This window comes from Scatophagus argus, chromosome 11 (assembly GCF_020382885.2).
Source record: "Scatophagus argus isolate fScaArg1 chromosome 11, fScaArg1.pri, whole genome shotgun sequence".
Taxonomy (NCBI): Eukaryota; Metazoa; Chordata; class Actinopteri; family Scatophagidae; genus Scatophagus; species Scatophagus argus.
This window is the reverse complement of record NC_058503.1, coordinates 3,248,888-3,275,384: the sequence shown is the minus strand read 5'-3', so window position 1 is coordinate 3,275,384 and position 26,497 is coordinate 3,248,888. Positions and strand designations below refer to the sequence as shown.

The 26,497-nt window shown below is 40.5% G+C and overlaps 1 protein-coding gene across 1 annotated transcript in view; it reads right to left on the bottom strand.

Annotated features, from left to right (window-relative positions):
- LOC124067000 (aryl hydrocarbon receptor-like) overlaps window positions 1–24,616 on the bottom strand; it is a 29,489-nt gene extending 4,873 nt beyond the window's left edge. The window contains exons 1-9 of the mRNA XM_046403970.1: window positions 24,131–24,616; window positions 16,046–16,236; window positions 4,105–4,211; window positions 2,014–2,103; window positions 1,529–1,643; window positions 1,253–1,380; window positions 877–1,079; window positions 606–715; window positions 101–242 (exon numbers count right to left, since the gene is read on the bottom strand). Of these exons, the coding sequence (XP_046259926.1) occupies window positions 101–242; window positions 606–715; window positions 877–1,079; window positions 1,253–1,380; window positions 1,529–1,643; window positions 2,014–2,103; window positions 4,105–4,211; window positions 16,046–16,236; window positions 24,131–24,189 (1,145 nt within the window). The 5' untranslated portion in view covers window positions 24,190–24,616. The remainder of the gene's footprint in view (window positions 1–100; window positions 243–605; window positions 716–876; window positions 1,080–1,252; window positions 1,381–1,528; window positions 1,644–2,013; window positions 2,104–4,104; window positions 4,212–16,045; window positions 16,237–24,130) is intronic.
- Window positions 24,617–26,497: the final 1,881 nt, after the last annotated feature.

The window sequence follows — 26,497 nt, the reverse complement described above, 5'->3', positions numbered from 1 at the left end:
AGCACACATTACATTCCTGACACCAAGGTCAGGGTCTCAATAAGCTTAGTAAGAAACAAGGAGTTAGCCTGGTCATCAACAGAGCCAGTGAAAAACTCACACTAAGGCTCTCTGATATGCAATGATGAAGTCAGGTCTTCCTCCTTTGTAGATCAACTTGGCGTTGGCCTTCACCCACACCCAGCCACCGGACTTGCTCAGGAGCCGGAAAACCGTGAGACCGCTCTCTCCTGTTTTGATCACTGTAATGTAAAGAGAAAAACAACACCACCAGGTATCAGTTCAGGAGCAGAAAATGTCTGAAATGAATAGTGTCCATGTGTTCAATAGTGTTCAAAATGTTCATCCTCTGGCCAGTATAAAAGAGCTAATTTTTCCCCAACTTTCCCATCAGACATTACTTGGTTGGAAAAGCTCACAGAGTTAGGTTAACGTTAGGATTAGTTGTGATTCTTGCCATATTTTCAGTCTTAAAAACAAGTGTATTGAATTGGACTATCATCCTAATAAGGAACTAATCCAGAGGCAACAATGTAAATATGCTGTTGCATCTCCACCAAATACCAATATTAAATGTAAAAGTTTTGTCAAAATTGCCAACATACTGCGGATGTGATTGTCGGCGCAGTACATCATATCAGCTGCATGGATGAACTGGTAGCCGGAGCCTTTCATACACAGTTCAGTCTCTGAATAGCCCAGAATAACCTTCCCCCTGCAGAGAGACAAAAGAAATAACATTAAGCGATAGTTGATCAAATTAGTGTTTTTTTACTAACAGATCTGCTGCAAGGTTTATTTATTTATCTGTTGTTTTTTTAATACCCAGCATAACCAAAACAATGAATAAATAAAACAAAAAATAATTTTTTGCACCTGCTATCAATACCCATAGGTGTGAAGTCCAGCTTGTGCTTGCTTTGAAAAAGGAGCATTTTAGCTCTGATCTCCACAATGGATGGAGGCTGGACAGGCATGGCAATGGTGAACAGTGCCAGCTGAGGTTTGTTACAGGTTCCATTGTCCCTCAGACCCCCCTGGCCATGAAGGTACTTCAGTCTCCCCTGAAACTTCAGAGCCTGGTTTGGGTACAAAAAGACAGGATGAGTAACTCAAGGCAAAAAGGTTCTTAAAATGGCTTTTAATATTTCATAAGAATTGCATGAGATGTTGTTTTTTGAGTATTTTTAATTCAAGCAAAGGTGCAGAGCTACACTGCGCCCAATAATACAACTTAGAATACTGTACTAACCAGAAAGCCAGAGGAGTTGTCCAAGAGGCAGCGGAAGCGACAAACAAAGCTCCTCTCCAGGAAGGAAGAGTTCTCTGGGGGAAGCTGCTCGGGGCTGTACATTACTGTGTTATCACAACTCTGCAGGACTGCAAGCACAGGTAGAGATAAGACATTACACATCAGATCCAATTAAGTGAACCGTGAACCGTTTCATATCAAACTCACGTCTTATTCACACAGAGACGTGGAGACTGAACTCATGTCAAAACCTCAGGGCTCATTCGCAGTTCTTACCTTCTCCACCCGCGCCGGCTGTTGAGGGGTTTAAAGCGAAGTGAAGCTGCTGTCTGAACATGGCTCTGTCATCAGTATGGATGAGTTCAAACACACTCTGATGAACCACGTCCGACTGTGGGCAGAGGGAACACGACACTTTGCTCACACTTCAGTTCATTCGGTCATGAGGTGTATACCAATTACAGCTCTGAATCCTTTGAAACTGTTTGTGGTGAAACAGAGGCAATGTTTTCGTCCACTGAGAGCAATACATACTATATGCTGCAGGAGTGCTATAAAAAAAATTCTGTTGATGTTTTGAAAACCTGCTGCTGATGCATAAGCTTCCATACGGAGCAGGAGGTGTGAAAATGGTATGAATCATAAGCTTCACTTGAAACATTAATTCGGAAGGAAAAACATAGATGCCTTTCAAGTGGTCAAAGATGACTGACGTTAAAAGGATATTGCATCTAATATTAATATGAAGGGAAGCATCTCACCTGATGAAAGCCCAAGTAGTCTTTGATTGTGGAAGAGACATAAAACACGAATCCCTCCGACGTGACCACGATCACGAAGCCGTTCAGCGCCTGCACATCGAACACACGGTCAGTCGGCACTCGCGTTGGTTAGTGAAAGCAGCTTTTAGTAGTACATGTGCACATGTCAGGTATGTTGCCAGGAGAACGCCAACAGACATGCATACATAAAGCACAGCAAAATCACATGGCACAGGCAGATACACACGCTCAGGGGCGCAAACGCATTGTAACATAACGTTTCATTGAAATGAAAATTCAGTTTAAGGTCATGGTTTGGCGAAATAGGTGTTTCCGATTTTAAATGATCTGCAGCGGCCACAGGTTCGACTCCTGCCTGTGGCTCATTTACTGCGTGTCATCAGAGTGATAAATCAGAGTGTGTAGATGTTGTGGTCGTCAAGTTAATGAAAGAAACCTGGCGTTGTACGATTGGCTCTAGCTACTAGCAGACAAATAACAAATAATATAAATTTCCCATTATCAAGCCTATCATTATTACACATTGTTCACTTTTCATAGTAGCAGTAGTCTGTTAAATGCCCAGCATCTCATGGGTAGCAGGTAGGGTAGTGTTGTTTGAGTTTACATGTGTCACAAAGGTGCAATGTTTTCTGCTACCAGAGGCCTGTTCAGCAGAGTTTACAGTAAGCACGACAGCTCAGAACATGCCTCCGCTAACTTAAGTCCCCTCAAAGGAAAACTGAAACTACAGCTTTGAATTCCACATTCAACTTTCACCTGTTTCTTTTAACCGGTCAAAATGGGTACACATGAAATCCCATCTTAACTTAAACTTGCTTTGTAATGTGAGGCCATGTTTTTCAACCTCTTCCCGTTGTTCAGTCTGATCGGTGCCTTGCTGAGAACACTGAATTGTAAATCCTGCTGTCTATTCATAATCCGAAATAACATCAACAACTGCTGTATTCAACGGCCCTTTGTATGATATAATCATGGTCAGTTGTGATCATTCTGCAGTACAAAGAAAATGCAGTACCTGACAGGTGAGTGTCAATAAACAAGGTGCAGGGCACTTGACAAACAGTTGAAGCAGTGGTTTTGTTGAGAACCACAAAGCGTGGCTGAGCTTTGGCAAGAGGCAGCAAGGCAAGCAGCCTCACCTGTCATAACTTCCTCCTGAACGGACAGAGCTGGATTAGCTCTATACAACATGACCAGGGCACGAATAAATAAAACTCTGATAGTGAATTTATACACCTGCTAGCTTCAGGCTGTTCAGTTATCAATCAGGCTGTGGGACTATTTCTTCATTGCCTGAAACTGTTAAAAGGCGTACTTAGATTGGCTGGCTTTAATCTGTTGCTCTGGTTGTCTGCTTCTGCTGTGTGTGTGTGTGTGTGAGTTTGTTCTCTTGGCTTGTGGTGACCTCTGTGTGAGCTGCCTGCTGCTGCTTTTAGACTCACACAGTCACACAGCTCTATCCTGTGTTGGAAGCTGATCTGCGTGGGTAACTGCACCTCATCGGACCTGCTCCGTGACCCTGCTCCTCCTGACCGCACTTTAATTATCTTGCCTAGCCTCAGGGATGGGGAATTTCTCTCTTGCTATTTACATTTAGATGACATTTAGTTATTGTAACTACACAGACTAAGTGACTATTAAAAACGCATGTTAAAGATAAAAACCAAACACAAACTGGAGATATTATTGCAAACTTACTTTACTACTTAATTTTACTACAAGCGTTCTTTGCAATGTGTGATAGGCCCACTTCTGCAGCACTGTGGTGCACTGTTGTCATTTCATGAGAACACATGAAGCGATCTGCTGGCATCAGCCTCACTTTTAGAGTACTGGTAACATTGCCGCCATCATTTTTTTAAAGGAGACCCGGCCGTAGCAGTCTCTGTGAATAATGCTCGACGGGAATTTCTTTCATTTGTCCATGACATTGAAATAAACCAGGACACATTGCAACAAATAATAAAGCATAACAAATATTAGTTATGGCAAAAAAGAAACGTCAGGATACATTTAAAGCGATGTGTGATTTGAGTGTTTTCCCTCGCAGGTTCTCTCGTCTCGTACCTGCAGCAGTAGCTCCCCCTCCGAGAAGTCTGCCGTGTCCATGCTGTTCCCGCTCTGCCCATTCACTCCGGGAAACATCAGATTACCGTTACTCTTCTTCATGGTCGCTGCACAGAAGATGATAAAACAGGACAGCCATCAGCACCAGCAACATCATATTAACATCTAAGCATATCTTGCATTCCTTTAAGCATTTATAGCAAGGCATTGATTTTCTGTGACAGGCAGTGATGTGATCAGGATTTAAAGTGATGAAAGGCTTCAGTATGAGCCCGCCCCATGCTGTTAGCGATAAAAGCAATGTCTCCAACTCAAATTCCTAAAATTAGAATATTTTACTTTTTAAGGTAAGTTTTCTTTCTAGAAATGTTGACAGGTTTCATAAGCAGTCTTTATTGGAACACTAAAATCCTCTTGATGATAAAATGCTCATTCATTGAATCGGATGATGAAGTCACTACAGTTAATTTCTACAGTATACTGTATCAACAGTATCAAAAACTCATTACAGGGCCCCATGCTTCTATCTTCTCTACACTTAATCACAGTCTTCTCTTAGACCTGCTTCTTATCAGTCATCGCTGCCTCTAACAAAGTAGAAAGCCATAATCACATCAGTACTACAGTACCAGGTAAGATATCACGTCTCAAAGGTGGCTTTGTTAAAAAACCCACTGACATAAATCACACATCTTATAATTATTTCAGCCATAAACTACACCATTAAAGTTATGTAACGTCTATCTGAGAGTAGGGTTGTGTTAAAACCCCTGACCACTAGACAGCAGTGTTATAATCTGTCGTCAGTCCTTTTCTCTTTCAAGACAAGAGGAATTAAGCACATATCGCTGGTTTAAACATAAAGAACACAGACCCATGAAAGAATACATTGCTTTGCTTACATTAACGCAATAAATGACGATATACTGAACATATTGTGACGTGGATCACACCACTAGATTCTTCACAATACACAACTTGAATCCCTACTTGAATCAAACACACTTGTTGGTTGTGCTACAGAGGAGCAGATAATAGATCGTTCTAGCTAACACACCATACATCCACAAGTGAGGTCCACTAGTCACATAAGAAATCCTGTTATTGTTAACGTAGGAATAATTTTGTGTGTTCAGGGTTGAACATGCTTGTGATACAAAGTTTTAGCGTAAATATAATGCAACAGTATGCATTTAAACGTATCAGTTAGCTGTGGCAGCACTTGAGTTATATTCTGAAACCAGGAACAGGAAACACTCTTACATGAAACGCAATGTGAACGTTGGATCATTAGTGTGCAGCAGCACAAAACAGCAAGGCTAGCTATCTGCTTCGACTGTTGGTGCACGGCCAGAAGACAGGTTTTCTCATTGCCGGAGAACTGATCTGGCCGCCTGCATATCTGTATGCGCACGCGCAAACACACACTCACACACACACATACACAGAGTCCTCTTGCATCTGTCTCTAGGGGGTTTTTGTAAGCAATAGCCGACAAGAGCGCTTCCTTTATCTGGCCGGCCACTACAGGAAAATCCAAGGATACGGCCTCTCCCAGCCCGTCCATGCAGTCCTGTCACGCAATTTCTTTAAGGAGGGAAGGGGGCCCCTGAACACAGACAGATATTCTCCACCCCCCAGCTAGAACTCAGACAGTGTTTATACAAACACCTAGACCTGCACAGCCTGACAATCGCACGCACCTATGCCACACACTGCTGCAGGCCTCACACATAACGCAATCCATGCAAACAACCACTATTAATATAAAATGTGGGTTGGGCAAAAAGTGAAATCATACCAGAAATAACTATAAATGCACACATTCAGCCACACAACAGATTATGACAGCCTCAGCAAAACACACACAGGCAGATGCAGAGCATGCCACTTCCAGACCAAATCAGGACAGTCTGCATGTTGAATTTGTTTAACCCTCTCCAGTGTTTGCGTGAGTAAGAGGGCCTCTTTGAGGCAGTCTGTTTGTTTTCATACTCGTGTTCTTCCCCAGTGTGGACTCTGCATCGTTTTTCGTTGCTAACAGCATAACAGTTTATGGAGCTACAGAGCTGTTCATGAGCACTTATGGTTGTCCATGTGGCTGCAGTTCAATGATACTTGGCCAAAGTTTGACCAGAGGTTAGAAACACATTCCTGTAAGTTTGGGGGGAGGCAGTGAAGGAAGAAAAACACAGATTCCCATCAACATCAAACACATACACACACACCACCTTCACAGAGCAGGAAAGGGGTGTGAACACATAATACTTTTACACACAATAACTTTTTGATATTGTTTGATTCATATTGTTAACACAAAAGAGGGTTGTACAAATGAGTGTCCGACTTTTAAGGTCAGAATTCTAACTTTAAACTCTTTCACTTGTTTCCCTTCAGTTCAGGTCAAATATTCATTCATTTTTTTCTCTAAGCTCAGCAACTGCATCACGATTCGAACGCACTTCGATGAGTACACCACAAAATGAAGGCACCATCGTTCGTACCGCTGTGACGTTCAGCGCTGATTCTTACTGGCTTACATTCAGGACTATGTTTAATCTGTAGCTGTATCAACATGACACACTCAGTTCAGTACAAGCTGAGCCCACTGAAGCACTTTATATGAGGTTAATAGCTCAGGAACCACTTAGCTGTGACGGTAATCACATTGTGTTTGTTGCTGTGGCTTCTGTGGTCTTATTTAATACGTTTCTAATGAGGAAGTAACATGCTGGGATGCACAGCCAAGCTGACAACGACCTTCTCGTTGTCAGTAGAGTCGTGTCAGTTTGCTTATCGGGTGTTCGAGATTTGTTCGATCATACACTGATTACTTCTTTTATGCTTCTTTACACCTGTCAGCTTTGTATGGGTCCAGTTACAATGGAGACAACCTGCTGCTGCACTGACCAAAGGAGATTGCTATTACAGCCTTCCATGCAAACACTGACAACTGTTGGTCTGAATGTACGACTAAGTCAGAGTTGTTGCTATCAAGAATCAAAACTTGAGGTCTCTGTGGTGATTAACGTGGATTTAATCCTGAGACAAACATGAATAACTAGCAAGTAGCTAGTTCTGCCTTTGACATCTGTTTACTATAAAACAGAAGAACATAACACTGGTTAAAAATAGTTCACTGTTGGCTAAAACAACCAGCATAACATATTTAACTATAAAGACACATTCTCACACAAAACATTTTTCTGTCACCCTCAAGGCTTTTTTCCAGTACTTTCAAACTCAAGCCAAGATGGAATCTGACACCAAGAGAGGCCACTTTTCAGCATCAAACTGAAGCTTCCTGTTTCAAGGAACAGGTCATTATAGGATTGGTGAAATTTAGAGCATGCTTTTGATGTAAGATTCACTCCAGGCAAACATCCGTGTCACACAGGGAATGAGGCGGCTTTTAAAGGATTTGACGTGTTTTCATCGCAGGGTAAGTGAAGCCCACTGAGATATGAGACTTTCTTTCTCCATGCAATCCGGTTTGACCATTCAGAGAAACAAGTTCAAGTAAACAATAACATGAATAAGCATTGAATAGTGAGAATAAAATGCATTGCATGTCATTAACTGCCTTATATCATATATTTTGGTAACAGAAAAATATATAACAAATACCGAAAAATAAAACTGAGCTAAAATAACCAAAGTGCACAGTGTCTGTTTTAAAGTATTATCATGTGTTATGGAGTCGAGACACACTGAAACTAAGGAGAGAAAAAGGAAATGCTGTCACAGGTTGGAAGTCTGCCAGATTCAGAGAGAGTATAAAGCATGCCAGCAATGCATAGGGGAATATTATCTTGATTTGAAAACATTTAGTTCCAGTAGATCCTGTACAGAGATCTCTGTTCTCACGCAGATGTGCAGGAAAGGGCAGTGCTTCCAACATATAACAGCCAATGAGCTGGGTCACTCAGTCCACAGGTTCAACCTCCCATTAGCCTTTTGATTAATGTCGCCATTTACTTCCATGACTTTAGGGGAAGGAAACAGGTTCAACTTTCTTTTTTTGAGACAGGAGTGTCATCTGGGCACGTCAAGGAAAAGGAGGAAAGAGCAGCTTTGCATGGAAAACAAAGCTTTGCTCAGTTGGCCCGAGGCTCATTATGCACACACGCAGACACTTATTTAGTAACACAAATTTACAGCCCAGAAAGCTGTTGAATCAGTAGCTGAGTTACGCTACTACACAACAGAGGAGGGTGTGTAAGAGTTAACAAGTTGCAAAATCCAATCTTTAGGTACATTTATATTTACAATGACATGATTCAGGTGGTGTTTATTTTCTCAGTGAATTATATCTTTAATCAACTGTAGTCAGTTGTTGTCATGTTTGTTGTCACACCTTGTTTTGGTCCCCCAGCGCCCCCTCCTTTATATTTACAGTGACAGGATTGAGTTGTACCAGGTGTTCTTTTATTTTTTCTCAGTGAACTTTATTTTTAATCAACTGCAGTCAATTGTTGCCATGTTTGTTGTCACACCTTGTTTAGGTCCCCCAGCCCCCAGCCCAACATCAAACCTTGAGTGAGCCCTGCAGGTTTGCGTACTGCAGCACAAAACCCACGAGCGGAGCTTGATATCAAAATAAACAGTGATTATATACTATTCAAGACACAATGTCTGTTTTGCTGATGATGGTGGTGGTGGAGTATGGGGGCATCTGATTTTTTTTAACCAGTCTGGGCTTTTTATCTGCTTCAAAAGTAATGTCAACGGTTTTGGATTGAGCACTGGTTACTGTGTTAGGCGTGCCTTGCATATCATATCGCTAACATGATTCTTATCAGTCAGCCAAAGCTGCTCAAAGAATCATGTAAGGCAACAGTTTGAGGCAAAAATACTGACAAGATACCTAAATTTAGCCCTGGCACATCAGATACTGTCTACCTGGATGTTGATGCTGTTAGTAGATGGAGATTAAGTCTGAAAATACTGTATATGCAAATTACAATAAACACTAAAAACTACTTTACTATCTGTGCTGGAGAGAATTCACTGTTTATATATACATATTTTTTCCAAACCTGACAGACATTAACCACAGTCATTAAATGTAAACATACAATCTGTGTGTTTCCCTACCAGATTCTGAGTGGGACGACAGCTGATTTTGGTTCAGCACACAAACAAACAAGAGCATTTTTGGAAGACTCTAAATGTCACTGAAATCCTTAGTGGGCGAACTTGGCTCCTGCCGACAAGAAAGCAGCAAATTAAAAAAAAGAAAAGAAAAAGTCTGGGTATGAAAGGAGATGTAGCGCTGTGGTTTAAAGCTGGAGAGTGGGAGAACAGATCTTCCAGAGAATGGAAATTGGAAGAAATGAAAACATGATTAAATCTGTCTCCCAGTGGTTCCTTGCATTCTCACGATATACTGAAAGGCGAGTCAAGAGTCAAGAACCAACAGGCAACTGCTGACACCCCAATAAGATGGCCCCTTCTCACATATTACAGCGTTGATATGACAGGTCAATTATGCTGAGGTTAAATGTCCTCATAATAAGCCCATTGGGATTCAGTAACAAACAAGACTGGGCTTCCCATTACGGATACTCTCTCCTTCAAGCTGCAAATGTTTGCCAGGATGCAAAATGTTGTTCTCACCTCTTTATTCCCTCTGCTACACTTGTGTCATGTGTTTGGGTTTGTGTATACATGCTTCAGATATCACAAATACCAAATTATATCAGATTATAGTACATGACACAGTGTTACCACATCAACTATGATTGCTTACAGGCCCTGGATGTTTTTAATGAGCCTGGAAAGCCAGCCCACATTTCTCTCAAATTTCTAACAGCGTCACACAAATATGCCAGCAGCAGTGAGCCACAAGCCTTTCAAAATATCCAGTACTGTCTCATAAAGTCACGCTATGAGGCAAACAGTCCAGCCTGCTCAGAGGCAGCCACAAATAGCTTGTTTCTTTATCAAGTCTTTCAATCTCACTGTTTACCCTTGAATTCGCTTACGGTACATTTACTGTTTTTTCTTAAGCCTTTTCTTTTACCTAACGATTTACTGGATGCTTATCTTAAACGCTAGGCATGTCTCCACTTGAAAACCCATCGCAGCCTTAATGTTTTGACTAGGATAACCCCTAAGAGTAGATGTATAGCTGAGATTCTGAGTGTGACAACCCATCAGTGTATACAGCCATCATCTGCGCACATCCATCTCGTTCAAACCGACAGAAGTCGTTAAAATTAGGACTGAGCTTTAGCTGGAGATTTAGAGCTTGTTTTCAGAGCTCGTCACTGCACAGCTGCATGTGTGAGCACACAGCAGAGAACTTTGCACCTCTGCACCCCCACTGCTGGGTTTTCTGATAATGGCAGCGGTTAGACAATCACTCATGTCTTTGTAACTGCTTATATTTAGCCTTGTCATCAAATTAGAGAATTTTCTGGATTTTCAAGAAACACTATTAATATTAGAGAGTGACAAAAGTATAGTGGGAGGGAATTAAGAGGACAGACAGGAGGGTGTGGTGGAAGTAAGTAAGTTTTTACATTATAAGAGGTTTAATAGCGATTTGAATGAATTTTTGAGTTTTCTTTGCCACCAATGCACTGACCTGGGATTCTCCTGGACATACATTGTTTTCGTGTATTATAAACAAGTTTGGTCCTTTTTGTATAACATATCCTCCATAATGAATTCTCACATTCCCCTAAGGTTTTCTTATCTTTTGATCCTGCCTACCTGTCTTCATGCATTCCTTGTTATGCACTCTGTTAAGCAACAAATAAAATTCACACTCTTATGGAACAAAGGTAGATCGTTACCCATGTCATGGCACATATCTGTATCTGGCCATCTGTACCAGCTATACCACCAAAAGGCAACATGCAGAGCCTATAAAAACTATTCACTCCCTTGAATGTTTGCCCCCTTTTACTGATTTTATAAATGTATAATTTAGCTTCTTTTTTTAACAAAAAAATTACAAAAAAACCTCTTTAATGTCAAAGTGAAAACAGATTTCTACACTGTAATGTCAAAATTAACAATATATAACGTAAAATAAATGATTACATAAACCTTCACCCCCAAGTGACCGACCTAATTCAGCAGAGGACCAGCCAATTGGTGCTAAAACTCACACAATTAATTCAATGGAAATCACCTGAGTGCAGTGTATGTGTGATCAAAGACAGCTGTGTCTGAAAGTCCAGTCACTGGTTAATCAGTATCCCTGGCTACAATTACATCACGAAGAAAGAAGAACACTCCAAGCAACTCAGAAAAGGTTATTGAAAAGTATAAGTCAGATGATGGATACAAAAAAAATTCAAAGTCACTGAATATCTCTGGAGTTCAGTTAAACCCATAAATGAGAAATGGAAGGAATATGGCATACGTGCAAATCTGCCTATAGCAGATATCACAAGCTAACAGGACTTTGGAGAGGATTTATATTGCAGTGAGACAATGAAAGCATACAGCGAAAGCTACTCAGACTTGGTTTAAAGACAACAGGGTGAATGTTCAGGAGTGGCTGATTCAAAGCCCAGACTTCAGTCCAATGCAGAATTTGTTCCTGGACGTGAAAAGGGCTGTTCATGTCTAATCCCTGTGCAACTTGACAAAGCGTGAGCCGTTTTGTAAAGAAGAATGGAGTAAAACTGCAGTGTCCAGATGTACAAGTCTGACTGAGGCCTAAGGACTCAGTGCTGTGATTGTAGCCAAAGGTGCAGCTACTAAATACTGACTTGAAGGGGGAGAATATTTATGGCACCACTTATTTTATTGCCATCACATTACATTTTTAAATAATTTACGTACTGTTTTGGAAATGTGTTGTTGTTTTCACATTGCCATCAATTTTTTTTTTGTCAAAAAGCCGAATTATATTGACCATGATTGCATTTATAAAAACAATAAAGGGAGAAAACATCCCAGGCGGTGAATACTTTTTATATGCTCTGTATGATTCCCTCAAATGAACACAAATCCATACTGAGGGATCCATACTAACCATTTGTGTCGACATGGCTTTCATTAATCATTTCTGCAGCAGCCTCATTAATTCTCCATCAGGGACTAATTAAGTATTGAAGAAATCTTTTGTGAGACAGAAAACTAAAACCTCCAATGATTTTAATGCATATTTACACAGGACTAATGTCATGGTGGACATGGTGAACTAAATTATTATTAATATCATTCCTATTATTATTATTAGTATTACATTATGTATACATTATAACAAAGGAAAGAGTAATAGCAACAAAAATCACATCTCAATAAACTGGATTGGAGGGAAATCTAAACAGGTAACAACATGTCTTACTAAAGCTGCTTGATTATTGTACTGAAAGCAGACAAACACACTTTCTAAACTTCCATTGTACACTTATCAAACAGCTATAACATGTGTACAGGACATATCCTGCATGCAAGAAGAAAGCTGGCATGACAATGCATACTGTTCTAGTTGTATCACATCTCACATCCGTGTCAGTGCGATGCACAATTACATTTCCTCATTGCCAGCTAAGTTTCCTTTCTATTCTGTCTTCTTTTGAAGTTAAAAATAACTTTCAACATCACTGAATTCAGATGATGTACCTGATAAAGAACGCTGCAGACAGAAAATGTCCCAGCTGATGTGTGTTGACCCAGACTTCACACACGTCACAGACTAACATCACTTTCAGTTGCGTAGTCCATTGGTTACGTGTTACAGTTCCATAAGCAGCAGCTGAGGTATCCTGACTCCTGGCTAGTGTGGGTCAGGCTGGGTCTTCTAACTAAAATGTTCTGTTAAGGCTCAAATTCTTTTATTAAATTTGACAAAAGCCAGACCTGCTTAAGACATAATTCAACTGCTTTCACAGGCTGTGTGGCACTTCCTATGACTCGTAAACTGAGCCACGCGTGAAACTGACAAGGCAGTAATGTAAGTAAGGTGCAGCCCATATTATGAAAATTATAATGTCATGATGCTCGTGCTAACTGTGAGGTCATCGAAAAGACTTTTAAGACACTGAACTATTCATTACATTATCATTTTTCACCCAAACAAAGAACAGAGATGTTCTCTTAATGACATGATTCAACAACACTTCCTGTTCTTTCAGCTAAATGCCTGCTAACCACGATTTATTGAGTGGCCTGTCTTTCTTTCTGGAAATAATGAATATCTTGAAGTGGAGGTGGCTTCTTCAGCCAATAACCCATAGACTCCCAAGTACTGAAGCATAAACATCAAAATACGATAATGTATGCTACTCATTTTACCCAAATTGATGCTAAAAGTCAAAATTCATGTCGCATGTTGTTCTGTAAAACATAATTGAGATCAACTTTTGCAAAGACCACTGCACATTTCAGTTATGCAAAAGTTTATTTGTCTCTAAAAATCTCTTAAAAAAGAAAAAACAGACCTTATAAAACGACTGCACACGAATTCATCATTATATCAGACTTTCAAAACAGGAACAGCAAACTTCAACAGCAATTTCATGCTTTCTATGTGAAATAAATATTTTGCGTGGAGGGGTGGGGTAATTTTAAATAACAGATATTGCTATTGCAAACACAGCTGGCTGACCCGGTGCTGTGGGGGATTCTAGTTTTATTGCTCTTGTCTGAGTTGTAAAATGTCACTTTGGTGAAAGGATGTTTTTGGGTGACCTTTGACTAGAGCCTTGTGCGACAGTAGGAGAAGAGGGACTTAAATGTGAAGGCCCGCATGCTGTTGCTAGTAAAGGACTGCAAAGAGGGAGGGAAGCGGGAGCTGTCAACCTCTCCTCTGACTTATAAGTAGAATCTGAGACCGCATGCATAAAATTCTGTGTGGGTTTAAGACTTAAACTCAGCAACTGCCTAAAACCAGAAAAATGCATATCAGTTCTTTGCATCAGATTTATGAAGCCACATGCACACACTGTTCACTTTTACACTAGCATATTTTAAGTCATTTTCATTTCATCTTAGTACTTGTCTAGCTCTGTGGAAGCATGTGTTTACATGGACTGGAGTATGCGTGAGATGTGCACATTCTCACTGCATGTTCCTCTGCACTGCATTTATTAATGCCAGGTCATGTATGAGAAACGGCATGTGCGTAGTTTTAGTGTGTAAACATCATTTTTACATCTGGCCCCAGGTGCTTGATAGGTGTTTGACATGACTCCACTGATATTCCACATGTGCTGTCTGTCCAATACTGTGGAATACAGCAGAGGCAAACCATGCAGCACCTACCTTGCATGGAAAGCTTTTTTTTCAGGTTTCTGCAATTCTGTAGCCGAGATGTTGCTGTATGTTTAAAAAATATAGATAAAAGCCGACAAACTTGACAAACTATCCCCTCTTGATAAGACACACAGTGTACATGAATCAATGTAACTGCAGATATCCTAACTTCATTTGAGTTATGGGCCCTGGTATCCACCAGCTGCATCAATCTCTTCAAGGACACACTGTTAGAAAAGAATTGTCTGTACTCATCCAACTGTCTATCAGTACAAAAACAGCAAACCACCGCAAAATTGCTTTAAGCTGTGGTAAAGTTTATTATAGATCAGTTGTGGACAGTTTAAGGAAACTTCTTTCCGCAATGCTGGTGCGACTACAGTCCTTCAACCTATCTCACCTGTGCAGAAAAAAATGTAGGCAAAAGGGTGTGAGAACAAGCAGCACTGGAATGTCACAACTGCTCTAACTGCACGTAACATGTCCTTTCATACTCGATGTTCACACTGCAAACAGTGTGGCAACAGTCTGCAGCTAGAAACTTTTTCCCTATCATTACATTTCTCATTTCAATGGATCAACACTGCTTGCTAACTAGTTACGTAATAATAGGTGCTATGAATAAGACTATTAAGACGTCAAACCTTGATAATGTTATGGTGTAAGAGTTCATCTCGTGCTCACTTTGGCCACTACTTGACTTTAAACCGTAATTAAAATATAACACATCCTTGCTAGTACAGCATTCGAACAGTGTCTCTATTTCATTTCTTTTTTTTTGCTGGGTATCAAGTTAGTCACTAATCCCTGTGAAATTCAGCAGGGTTCTTGATGACAGAGACAGCACGGATTCGGTGCAACATGCCCTCCAACTACAGTATAACTATGAGACACAAAGGCAAAACAGCGCAAAGAAAATGTATTTAAAAAGGAACAGAGACAAGACACATAAACTGTAAAAACCTCAGTGAAGCCGGAGGCAAGCAGGCAACTTACTCAGCCGCCCATCTGCCAACACCTCAGTTACAATGTCTGTTTAACTCAAAGCGGTGGACGTGTTATATGCGTGACTCACATTTAATTGACTCACACATACACACGCATGTTTTCAAAGTCTGGTTTACAGTGAATACCTGGAAAAAAAAAACATTTTGTTTTATTTGTTTCAAAGTGATTACCGGTTGGTGCTAATAGAGAGGGTGGAGTAAGGTTACAAGCACTGAGGATGTGTTGTTTCCTAAAACCAGATTCCTACATGCTTCTCATTCCTCCCTCGGCTGTCAAATGTGCTGCCGGTACAATCGCAAATGTCACTCACAAATCAGTTTCAGTTCCAATGATCTGAAGTGTAATTTCCCCAATTTACTACCTATTTGTTCCCACTCTAACCAAGCGTTGTTACCTTTTCACTTTCATTCTATAGTCTTAATTCTAAGGTTCTCAGCAAGATAGAAAAAGACTGTGTAACAAAGCAAAAGCCATAAAACTTCTGGCCCAGTGGAAAAAAAGACAACTATGCTTCCTTCCTTATATTAATATGTACTTATTCTAAACAATCAGTTACCATGTGTCAATCCAGACAACACTTCATATATGAAGGAAATTAAGAGTACGGGTGAACGGGCTTATCTGGGTGTCTCTTCAAAACTGACGTCCCACATTCATATAACGACATGAAGATACAGCTACAGACTGGTATTTGACCCAGACTGCTCCTCACCATTGAAGTAACTCTTGACCCTCAGGTATCCCACGCTGAGGCGGAGAACCGACAGCTTGTCCAGACGAGAGCGAATCTCCTCAGGAAAGGGCAGGAGGTCCGTGAGCCGGTCTAACTCCCCATTCAACCGATCCCGGTGGCGCTTTGAAGGGTTTGATTTAACCACATCATTACCTTCAGAGAGTTTCTTTCTGTGGAAAAAAAAAAGAAAAAATATAACTGCTTATTCACGTGTTAAATATGCTGTGACTAAGACTGTGGACCAGGAAAACAGAAAACAGAAAAAAATGGCCAAAACATTAACTATTTTTATTACATGTAAACATTAAAGCAAAGCCATTCTATCATGTTGAGTCTATGTGGGTAAATTAAATAACTTTGTCTGATTAAATCAATGAAAACTTAAACATAAACCCTATGCGTCCAAGCATTACATATGAAGTTAAAGGGAACTTCCATAAATACAATGTATTGTGTTTTTTAATCAATTATTATAACTACAAGTAATGCATTTTAAATTAGACAATCCGTCTCCGATAGAAATTTTTGTGTCATGAAAGTACTAAAGCATAATTATTTTGTATGTCGATGAAACATACATTCAACATGAGCCATATTGAATGTACTGAGGAAAAAAAAAGAGGCAGCCATGATTGGGAATACAAAAAAAAGTACATCAGCTCCCATGATGACAGGAATATTGTCAAAACCATATGAGAAAAAAGGGTAGTTAAATGTCAACGTATCAACGAATTTTTTTTAAAACAATAAGTACAAGATGCTCATGTAGGATTACTCACGTTTCAGCTTTGCGTTCAACTTCTTTGACAAATGAAGCTACATTTTTTTTTTTTTTTTACTAGAGCCTTCCAAATGCACTTCCAATCTGAAAGCATCTAGAAAGCGACTAGAAACATTATTCTTTATTTATTCATTCAACATTGTTCCTATTCTTTATGTCGAGAATATGAACACAGCTCTCATGCTAGTTCTGCGAGGACTGAATGGCTCGTAGCAATGCCTCCGATACTCCGTATTCCCATAGTACTTCCTACAGGACCTCTCATGGGACATGGGTCATAAGCCTTGTCCAAGTCATCAAAAAATGTGGGCTGGATGAGAAACTCCCAAGACCCCCATCAACGAAAGCATAAAACTGTTCCACGGCCAGGACAGAAACCACATTTCTCCTCCTGGATGTGGGGTTCCACAACCATTCGGAGCCTCCCTCCTTTCCATCACCCTGGAACAACGGGAGGCTAAGCAGTACAGTACCACAGTAAGTGGAGCATGACCTCCAGTCTACACTTTTAAAAATGGGAGCCACCGCCGCGGTCTGCCACTCCCCAGTTTTGCATGTTAACGCTGCCCTCTCAAACATTTATACGCTCCATTTGCACAATTTTTAACAAATACAGAAGCAACCAACTAAAGCAATGGGGGTCACCTGAAAAAAGATTTTGCATCTGATCAATTATCCCTTACAATATCATTGACACCTCTGCAGATCAGCAGCTTGACCTAAAGTCTGTATCAGACAGGAGACTTCAAGTGTCAGTTAAGAGCTATTAAGGTGATATGAAACAAGGAAATCTGCTGCTTAACTTTTTACCTGGTGGACGGTCACAGTCACAGTCAACTATCAAGATAAAGTAGCTAACTGCTAACTGGCTGTCTGAAAATAAAGCGCTGATATAATCACCACTGTTTACCTAGGGCAGTGGTTCCCAAACTGGAAGGCACGCCTCCTGGAGATACCCTGGAGCTATTATGGGGGGTGCAGGGAGGCATATGAATGAGGCATGCTTAGACACTGCAAGCACAACATGCATGAGTTTGTGAGACAGCTCCCAGCAAACGTACAGCAGACGCTGAGTCTTTGCCAACTCAAAGCACAACTTCCAAGGCAAGGGCAAAAAAGTATGACGAGGCACACATCACCCTCGGCTTCACCGGTACAACGGTGGGCAGCAAGGGGAGACCAGTGTGTTGTGTATCTGAAAATATCAGCTTCTGACAGTCTGAAACGCCACTTGGAGACAACATATACGGAGCACAATGACAAGCCAGCTGAGTTCTTCAGAAAGAAACTCACAAAAAAGTACTCTCCATCTTTTCAAACACTATAGTAACACAAAGATGGTTTTATTTTTCCTCAAGAAAACAACCTTCTCCCCAGAACAAATAGTGCAGACACCAGCATGCAAAATACATGTTACCACAAACCATTCCATTGGCTACTTATGTAGATTGTCAAAATGGAAACCAGTTTTTACCACAACAGCAGCTTTATTTGCCCTGTTTGACTTTCACTTTAGGGGCAGCAGGGTTTGAGACCACCCATGCTCAAGTACAAAACACAAACTCACGAGGTTTGCTGGAAATACATGTCATTACTCCCAAATCAGTCACACATGCTTCACTGGGAATGAAACCAAGTGTCAGTGAAAGGGAGTTAAGTGGACAACACATAACTCCACTGTTGATATTCCTTCACTACACACCTGCTAAGAAAGACTTCAGGTCCTGCAAAGTCCACAGAGTTTAAGTCTCATGGGATCTTACAATTGTGAGACAGTAAAGCAAAATTGTGTGAAGGAAAAAACTAAGGAGACTGATACCACATTAAACTGCAATATGTCACATTTATGACTTATTGGATCAAAATGATCTATCAATCTTCCAGCACAAGTTGAGTTGTGTTCACCTCAAAATGCTTACATCCTCAAATGGATTATCAAATCAATGCTTAGAGGCATCACAATTCTGTCTTGAATCAATTTAGTGCCTGTAACTGCTGAGTTAAAGTTACCAACTCTTGCCTCTACAAGGCCAGCTTCTTCTTCTTCTTCTCTTCATATACAACAACGAAAGATTTGGGAGTCTAATTAAGTAATAAGAGATATGAATGTGATTTTAAAAGCATGAGTGCCAAGGCTTCTGCCAAAATGCACCTTTAATGTACATAGTGACAACAACTTCTGCATGCACTATGAAAGTGATTAATATTATGGGTTAGGGCTGTGTATTGGAGAGAATCTGAGAATACTATGCATATCATGATACAGGGGTTAAGATTCAGTATGTTGTGATACTGTAAGCCACATGATACATTGTTTCAACGGCTTGTGTTTGCTGTGTTTAGACTAGAGATTTCCGTTCACTTCCATTCACTTCTCAGTTGATGTTAGACGTTAACAGATGAGCCATATGGCTGAAGATAGTTTACAACACTATCTGGCCGATGTAGCAAGAGACACCCAATCACTGCATCTCTCTGAGTTGTAGCTAAGCCGTGAGAAACGTGTGTGGTTGAGACTGCACTCAAGCTTCACCAAGCATGATTTGACCATCAAATCACGACGACAATGGATCTATAAAATCTGATTTCATCTGTTACGCTGAAGAGCCTCGCACTGTCAAATTATTGTCGATGGCACTGAATTTATGCATACCGAACAGCTGGATATCAAATAAGAGGCTTCTGAGTGAAAATTCAATTCAAATCGATTTCAATTCCAAATATCCCATTGGTTGGGAAAGAATTTGAAAGGCAAGTAAATAAACATCCCAGTAATGGTGTTCTCATTCCTTTATCTGTGATGGTTCCACTTCTTCAGCTGCTGATCAGCGCAGGACTTCAGTTGCAGTCACTCAGAAAATTTAGAACACTGCAAGCTGCAAGTTTAGTTATCTAGAAATCACGTCACTTGTATAACTGATGATCATAATATCGCCCTGCACAAAGATCTTACTATAAAGGAAGGAATCTTTATCTGTCCGTCCGTCAATTTTCCTTCACACTTGGCAGGTGTGGACCCACAGAAGTGCAGTGTTGAGTGTGGATGAGAGGTTCTTGAGAAAGGTGAGAAAAATTCCCGCACAGACAGAGAGCCCAAGCACTTCTAGAACCACAGTTTTAGACATACACATGCAAATTTAAACAACAGTCGCCGACTATGTTATGTCTCGTGCTCAGTGGAGCAGGTTATTCAGGTTTTAATGTTATATGTGTTGATAACCCATGTAACATAAAAATGTTAAGATGACATCAGCTATAGCTTCCTTCTATGAATAATGTCAGCCTCACTTTAGTAATGCTCGGAGAACATTTTTGCTAGCTATTTCGCTTATTAGCTTCAGCGTGAATTTTATCAATCATTCATTTACTGTCATATCTGGGAGAAATAAACATTAGTAAGTGTTAGATTCCAATGAAAAGATGTTTCTTTCAGCATCACTTGCTAATGCCGACAATGTTAGCAGTTGGAGTGTGTCTTTGGCCTACACTCACACAATTAAATGGTTTTTCTGGTAATTAAATGGTAAGAAGAAATAACAACAATGACAATAATAACTAATAATATTATTATTATTACTAATAATTTAAGTGTGGCTCTGAGCGAGAATGATACAGAGAAAGCTGCAAGCAGCAATAGTCAAGGCCAAGCACATCAGCCTTTTCTGAATGAGCACTGCACTAGCGGGCATTTAAAATACATCCATGATATAATAACAATAACAGATGAGATACCTTATGGATAACTCTTAGATACAAGACAAAGGCAGCAGCTCTTTCTGATGTTCTTAGTGGAAGGTTTCTCTGTAAATGTTCAGTAAGAGGAACCAATCAGTGATCTGTATCTCACTGACAAATTCCAATCACATTAAACCAGCTGATTCCAGTCCTAAAAGGCATCAGAGTATTTTTAGTATCAACAACTTATCAATAATCACCAAAACATATCTGTAGTTTCAAGCTGAAAATTCTACCTTTCCCTACACTTCTCCCTGAAACTGAACTCTGAATAATGATAGGCTATTAAGTTTCCTCCTCTGCCACTGAATAGTCTGCAGTGAATGCAGGCTAAACTTGATTGCTGGCTTCAGATATGAGATGTACTTTCTCCTGAGGAGCAGGACTGATCTCATTCTCAAGAAATGCCTAGTGGAGACAAAAGCCAGCATTCAGAACTACTTTTTCAACCTTGATTTGCTATGGATCACGCGCTTGAGCAGCAGACATCAAGTCGTTCGTTGTTGAAGGAGGGAGGGGTTTTCTGTTTGAATTCCTTATCTAAAGAGCAAAAAAGAACTGAACCCAAACACCTCTGCCTCTGAGTCAACACAGCTCGTGTTGCACTGAGTCTGCTGTAATGACAGTGACTCACATTTGTCCGTTCAAAGGAGGTGAAGCATCTTCCAGCTTCACTTAGTAGCTCAAAAGCATGAAAAGTGTGCTTTCTATACATGTTTGGCTACTGACAAACAGACTGTAAATTTGATTTGGAAGTTACAAAAGCAGATTGCAGCCTTGTAAGAGCCTTCTGGACAGAGGGGAAAAAATAGAACAGGGCGCTCACACTAAATGACACACTCTATGTTGCACAGAAATGTATGAGAACAAAGATGATGAATAGGCTAGAACAGAAGCAGTTTTATGGAACAATATCTTACAGAGAAAAGCAATGTTCGCCAAACATTCAAAGTGTTCCGCAATCAATCCATACGTTAGGTTTTCTGTTAGAATAAAAAAACACTCCAGAGAAATGAGGGGTGGTGAATGCTGCTCAGCAGTTGCATCGTACAGCACGAAACAAACGCTTGAAGCAACGTGTATGCATACAAAAAATCGAGAACAGATACAATCTGAGACATCACAAATTCCTTGGGCCCTGAGGAACATCAGAGCAGTGCAGAGGCAACACCGTGACACAGTGTGTTCTGGATCAACTATGAATGCAGAGCGGCGTTTGAAACATGTTGACACACAGAGGAGAATTAGATGCAGAAGTTTCTGTGACAAGTGAGAAGTCCATTCAAAGTACCATCCTCCAGGAGGGAGCAAGCCACAAAGTCTTTTGAGCTGACTATCAAACACTGGCTTCAGGTTTTTAAAAGTTCTGGAACTGGTTTGAACTGAAATTTCTGGTCTGAGTAATCCTCTGGGCCGCGGCCTCTTCTGTTGCACAGCACACTAGTTTCTTCTAATTGTTGTGCATGCAAAGGGTTCTTTTAAGTTCTAGTACCACAGTACTCAGACAGTGCTTGTGTCCGGGGTAAAGAAAAAAAAAACATCTGTTACAAGGGGGAAAAAATAAGCCAGCTTGAGCTGTTGTTTACATTCATTTGGCAAACACTTCTGTACAAAGCGACATTTTTTTCCCTACACCCACACACAACGGGAGCATTCTGGGGTTCAGTGTCTTCCTTTAACACACTACAACATGCAGACATACTTTCAATGGCCTACTGGCTCAACCACCTGAGCGATACCGTGACGCATTAGACTGACTGAGCAACACTGCAATTTTCTAATATTAATGAGATCATCAGAGTGCCATAAATGAAGATATTTCTTCCTGTAAGGGTGTTAGAAAAATAATAATAATTCTACTGTGTTTGTGAGAACTCCTCTTTGAAATGTACGCACAAACAGCAACTATGTTGATCATCTGGAGTGTTTTGGTTTTCCGACAAACCTCTTATCAGCACGTCTGCCTGTGAGAGTGTCTCACAATCCTTTTAGATTACTCCCAAGAAACACCTGCTTTGGTCAAACACATTATCCCTACTTATTAAGGATTGCTTACTAAAACAAATGCATAGTCACGCTGTAATGGTCCCCATGCTCTGAAATTAAGCCCATAGGTTGATATCAAAAAAAAAAGAAAGAAAAAAAGAACAGAAAAATGAATAAATTTAATGGGCACTTTTAATAATGTAGTTGAATGCATGGCAAATGTAAACTGGCAATACACACAGAAGGTGTCCAGTTAATAACAGAGAATCTGGATGGCTGGATCTGCCATGGAATGCCCCTGTGTAGTGACCACAGCTTTTTACAGTCAGGCTCAATGGTGCCTTTGTGCAGCTGAGCCCAGCTGGCTGTCCAGGAAACCTCAGTCCTCATTACAGTCCCACATCTTCAGAAACACAGACGTCTGCACACAGGCCACCTTTTTATTTTGGGATTTACACTTGGGAACAGCTTATCTGAAAGCTGACAGATCACTATTAGCAGGCATATCAACGCTACACTTTGTAGACTCACAGTGGATCTGTGTACCAATATGATTTCAAATCATTGTACAGCCGCACTGTTATTCATTTCAAAGCGTTTTAACTGCTACATGTTTACATTACTTACGTAAACAAACCTTGACTCGGATTTATTTTGTAGTCTGTTGTTAACCCCTGCATTGAAAGAGATGTCAATCACTATGAAAGTGATAGCAGGAGTTTCATTAGCAGAAGTAGGCTGTAACTATATACTATACATACTGGAACTATATACTAGCGCTTCAGTTTCATACTTTACGTTACGCTTGGGATGAAACTTTTGGTCAACTAAATAATGACCAATATTAACCCCGCATAACGATAAAAAGAGAAAATTGTATTTGAATAAATTTTGATGGCGTGAATAAACCAGACTTTCATTTGTACAGCACGCACATCACACAGCCAGCAGTGCTGCCAAAACCATGAAGCGCGAGGCCGTATCAGATTACCATAACATAGTCGGAGCCCGCGAGCCCTGGCCTCCCCTCACCAACACCACCCCTTCAACCCCCCGCCCTCCGCGGAGCATCGCGTGAGAGTAGCAGCCGACTCTCCAACTTGATTGTGATTAATGCGCGAGGGCAAGATATCCATGCCAGATCCAAGCGAGACACATTCTTAAGGTAGTCCACAAGATGGAAAATGAAATCAGAGACCAGAATTGTCAACACAAAACGCAAGCACATTCTACCCCGTATTAGCGCAGTTATTGCTTCAACTATGCAAAGCCGACATCGCTAGGTTTATCTTCATTTTTGCTAAAACAAATTCATTATGTCGCCCACCTTCCTGTAACTTGCAGCACTTAATTTAACTGAAAGTTAATTAGGCCCTTGCAGTGGGTGCATTTACTGACCTGGCCAATGTCAAGCGTACATAACTTTATCTTGAACTTTAAAATGTAACGCCCAAAAGTTACGGTTTCACAAATAACCCAAACAACCACATAAACAGCTTTCTGAATGCCTCATATAAGAGAAAACCATACTAGAGATCAGCGCAGCAGTCAGGGTGTCTTACTGTTTGAGAACGGGCTTCTTCCTCTTCTTGTTAGCATACGACCCTGGGTTTCCCAACATGGTGTCGCTTCGTTTAATGCTCACAAACTTGACGTTGGGTTAATGTTTGTGTGGCTCATTCACTCCCTCTGTACAGAAGCGTCTTCCATCCATACGACGGCAGTCGGTGGTCCGTTTTTTATTCAGACGGTGAGTCAAACTCCCATGTTAGAAAAACTGACGGGGTCCGCGCACGTTTGGTACCGTGTTGACAACTCCTGTGGGCGGTCACTGTTACTGACCTTGTTCGGCGGTACGGTGAGAGTGACACTGAGGTAACACGCTGAATACTGCTGTTAAGTTTGTGTGGGGGAGGAAAGGGAAACTTAAAAAAGTTTGGCCCCGAATTCAGCCTATGTCCAACCCCCACCTCTGGATAAACAACGCAGCCGTATTATTCAGTCACTTGAGTTCTGTGCTCTTTCGTGCACGGGGCGTTTTCAGGAAATGTGTACAGCCTGTCAGAGCCGTGTTTTAAGGTGGACTGGGCTCTTGTGACTGTAAAGATGTTCTCTTCTGCTTTTGTAGTAACCCAAATGTAATGTGATTTTGGACTTGGCAGCAGGAAATCTCATCTAAGAGTTTCCCTAATAACTTCCATAATGTAAGATGCACACCTATCAAGTTTTCTTATAACAATCTTTATAGTGGCATTTTTCCATTGTATTACTGTATGTTGTAAGCAGCTTACATTTAAACCTATGCTTAATCTAATATTGCACAGAGCCCGTGTATTTTACCCTCTGCTTACACATCCAGCTTGTTTATTCAAACCAATTAAAGAACACGAGCAAAATCCGAGGGATGTATTAGAGTTAAATTTAAAAGCCTTTCCCAGCATGTAAATAAATTAATTCAATGTCCAATATGGACACTAGTTGCTCCAGATTTTATACTAAGGTAGCTTGAAGTGAAAAAGCTATATAACTAATGGCCCTGGTACATGGTCAAACTATGTTGTCCCAGACCTTCGACCAGATTTTGGACCCTGGCTGCAGCCACACCAGCATTACTGAGATCAGCCACTAATGTTAGCCAAAGTTTTCTCCTCAAGCTGTTCAGCGGGCTCGAATCTCTTCCACACCAATCTGAGAAACCATTTCTTTATGGACTTGGCTTTGTGCACTGTGGCATCATCATGTTAAAACAGGAAAGGGCCTTCCCCAAACTGCTGCCACAACATTGGTAGCAGTTTTGATAGCAGCATTAAAACTTTTCTTTACACTTATTATAACTAAGAAGCTTAACTCTCTTGGAAAACAAACCTAAACCAACAGTTGTCACGTGCAGATGTGTCCAACCACATTCATTTCATTAAGGATTCCCAACACACTATATTGTAGTTATAAGCATCTGTACAGAATTTGTCAACTGTTCAATTATATTATTAATTCTGTGTTTTTCTGCATTGTCTGTTTATACAACAGTCTCTGTTTATGGGTGTCAACAAGATGAGTTGCAGTTGTTAAGAAATACATTAACATAATACTTTTGTATTTATGCTTTATACAATGCTTACGAAAGCCAAATATTGAATTATACTGATTTTTTTTCAGCTAGTATCAATAACTGTTATGTATCCATTTCTTATGGCTGTTACTGATAAGATAACACATACTTTCACAATTATGTACTTTACCAAGAAATTTATAACCTGTAGTTACACACCTATATGTTGCAAAGGTGACTTTATCACCTGACCTTACCACACACATCAGTGACAGCTAGAGACATGTTGCAGACAGCTCCCATGGAGGCTGTTCACACCCTAAGCTTTCCCTGTCATCCCTCTGTAAACAGCAGCATTTATCTTGGGCAAAATATACTTCCTCATAACAGCTTTCTGTCATGTACACATTCTCTGCCTGAAGTTTGTCACTGGTTCAAATACTAAACTCTGATGACACTAAAGAAAGTACTTTTAGTCATGACAGGTTCACATTGTACAAGGTCCTGCCCGCTTGCTGCACAGACATTATTTCCACAGTAACATGTATTTTTCATTCAACGTTTGTGTCACAGCTAATTCCTTTCACTTCTTAACACAGCTAGAGACATGTTGCAGTTCTGTTTAATTTCACATAAAAGAACTCTGATTTCTTTCAAGCTTGAAAAGTCACTTCACCTGTGTAGCCATGCTCACAATCAGTAGCACCAAATAACAAGACATGACTAAAAATCACACCTTATGGAGCAAATAATGAGAATGGAAACAGTTTTCTAAGTGATCTGTTGGAAATTTACAGCAGCAAGGACATCATCAAATATTCTTTTCTTTATAAGCTTCACCCTCTTAAGGCTCTGACACCCCAGGCCAACAGTCTGCCAT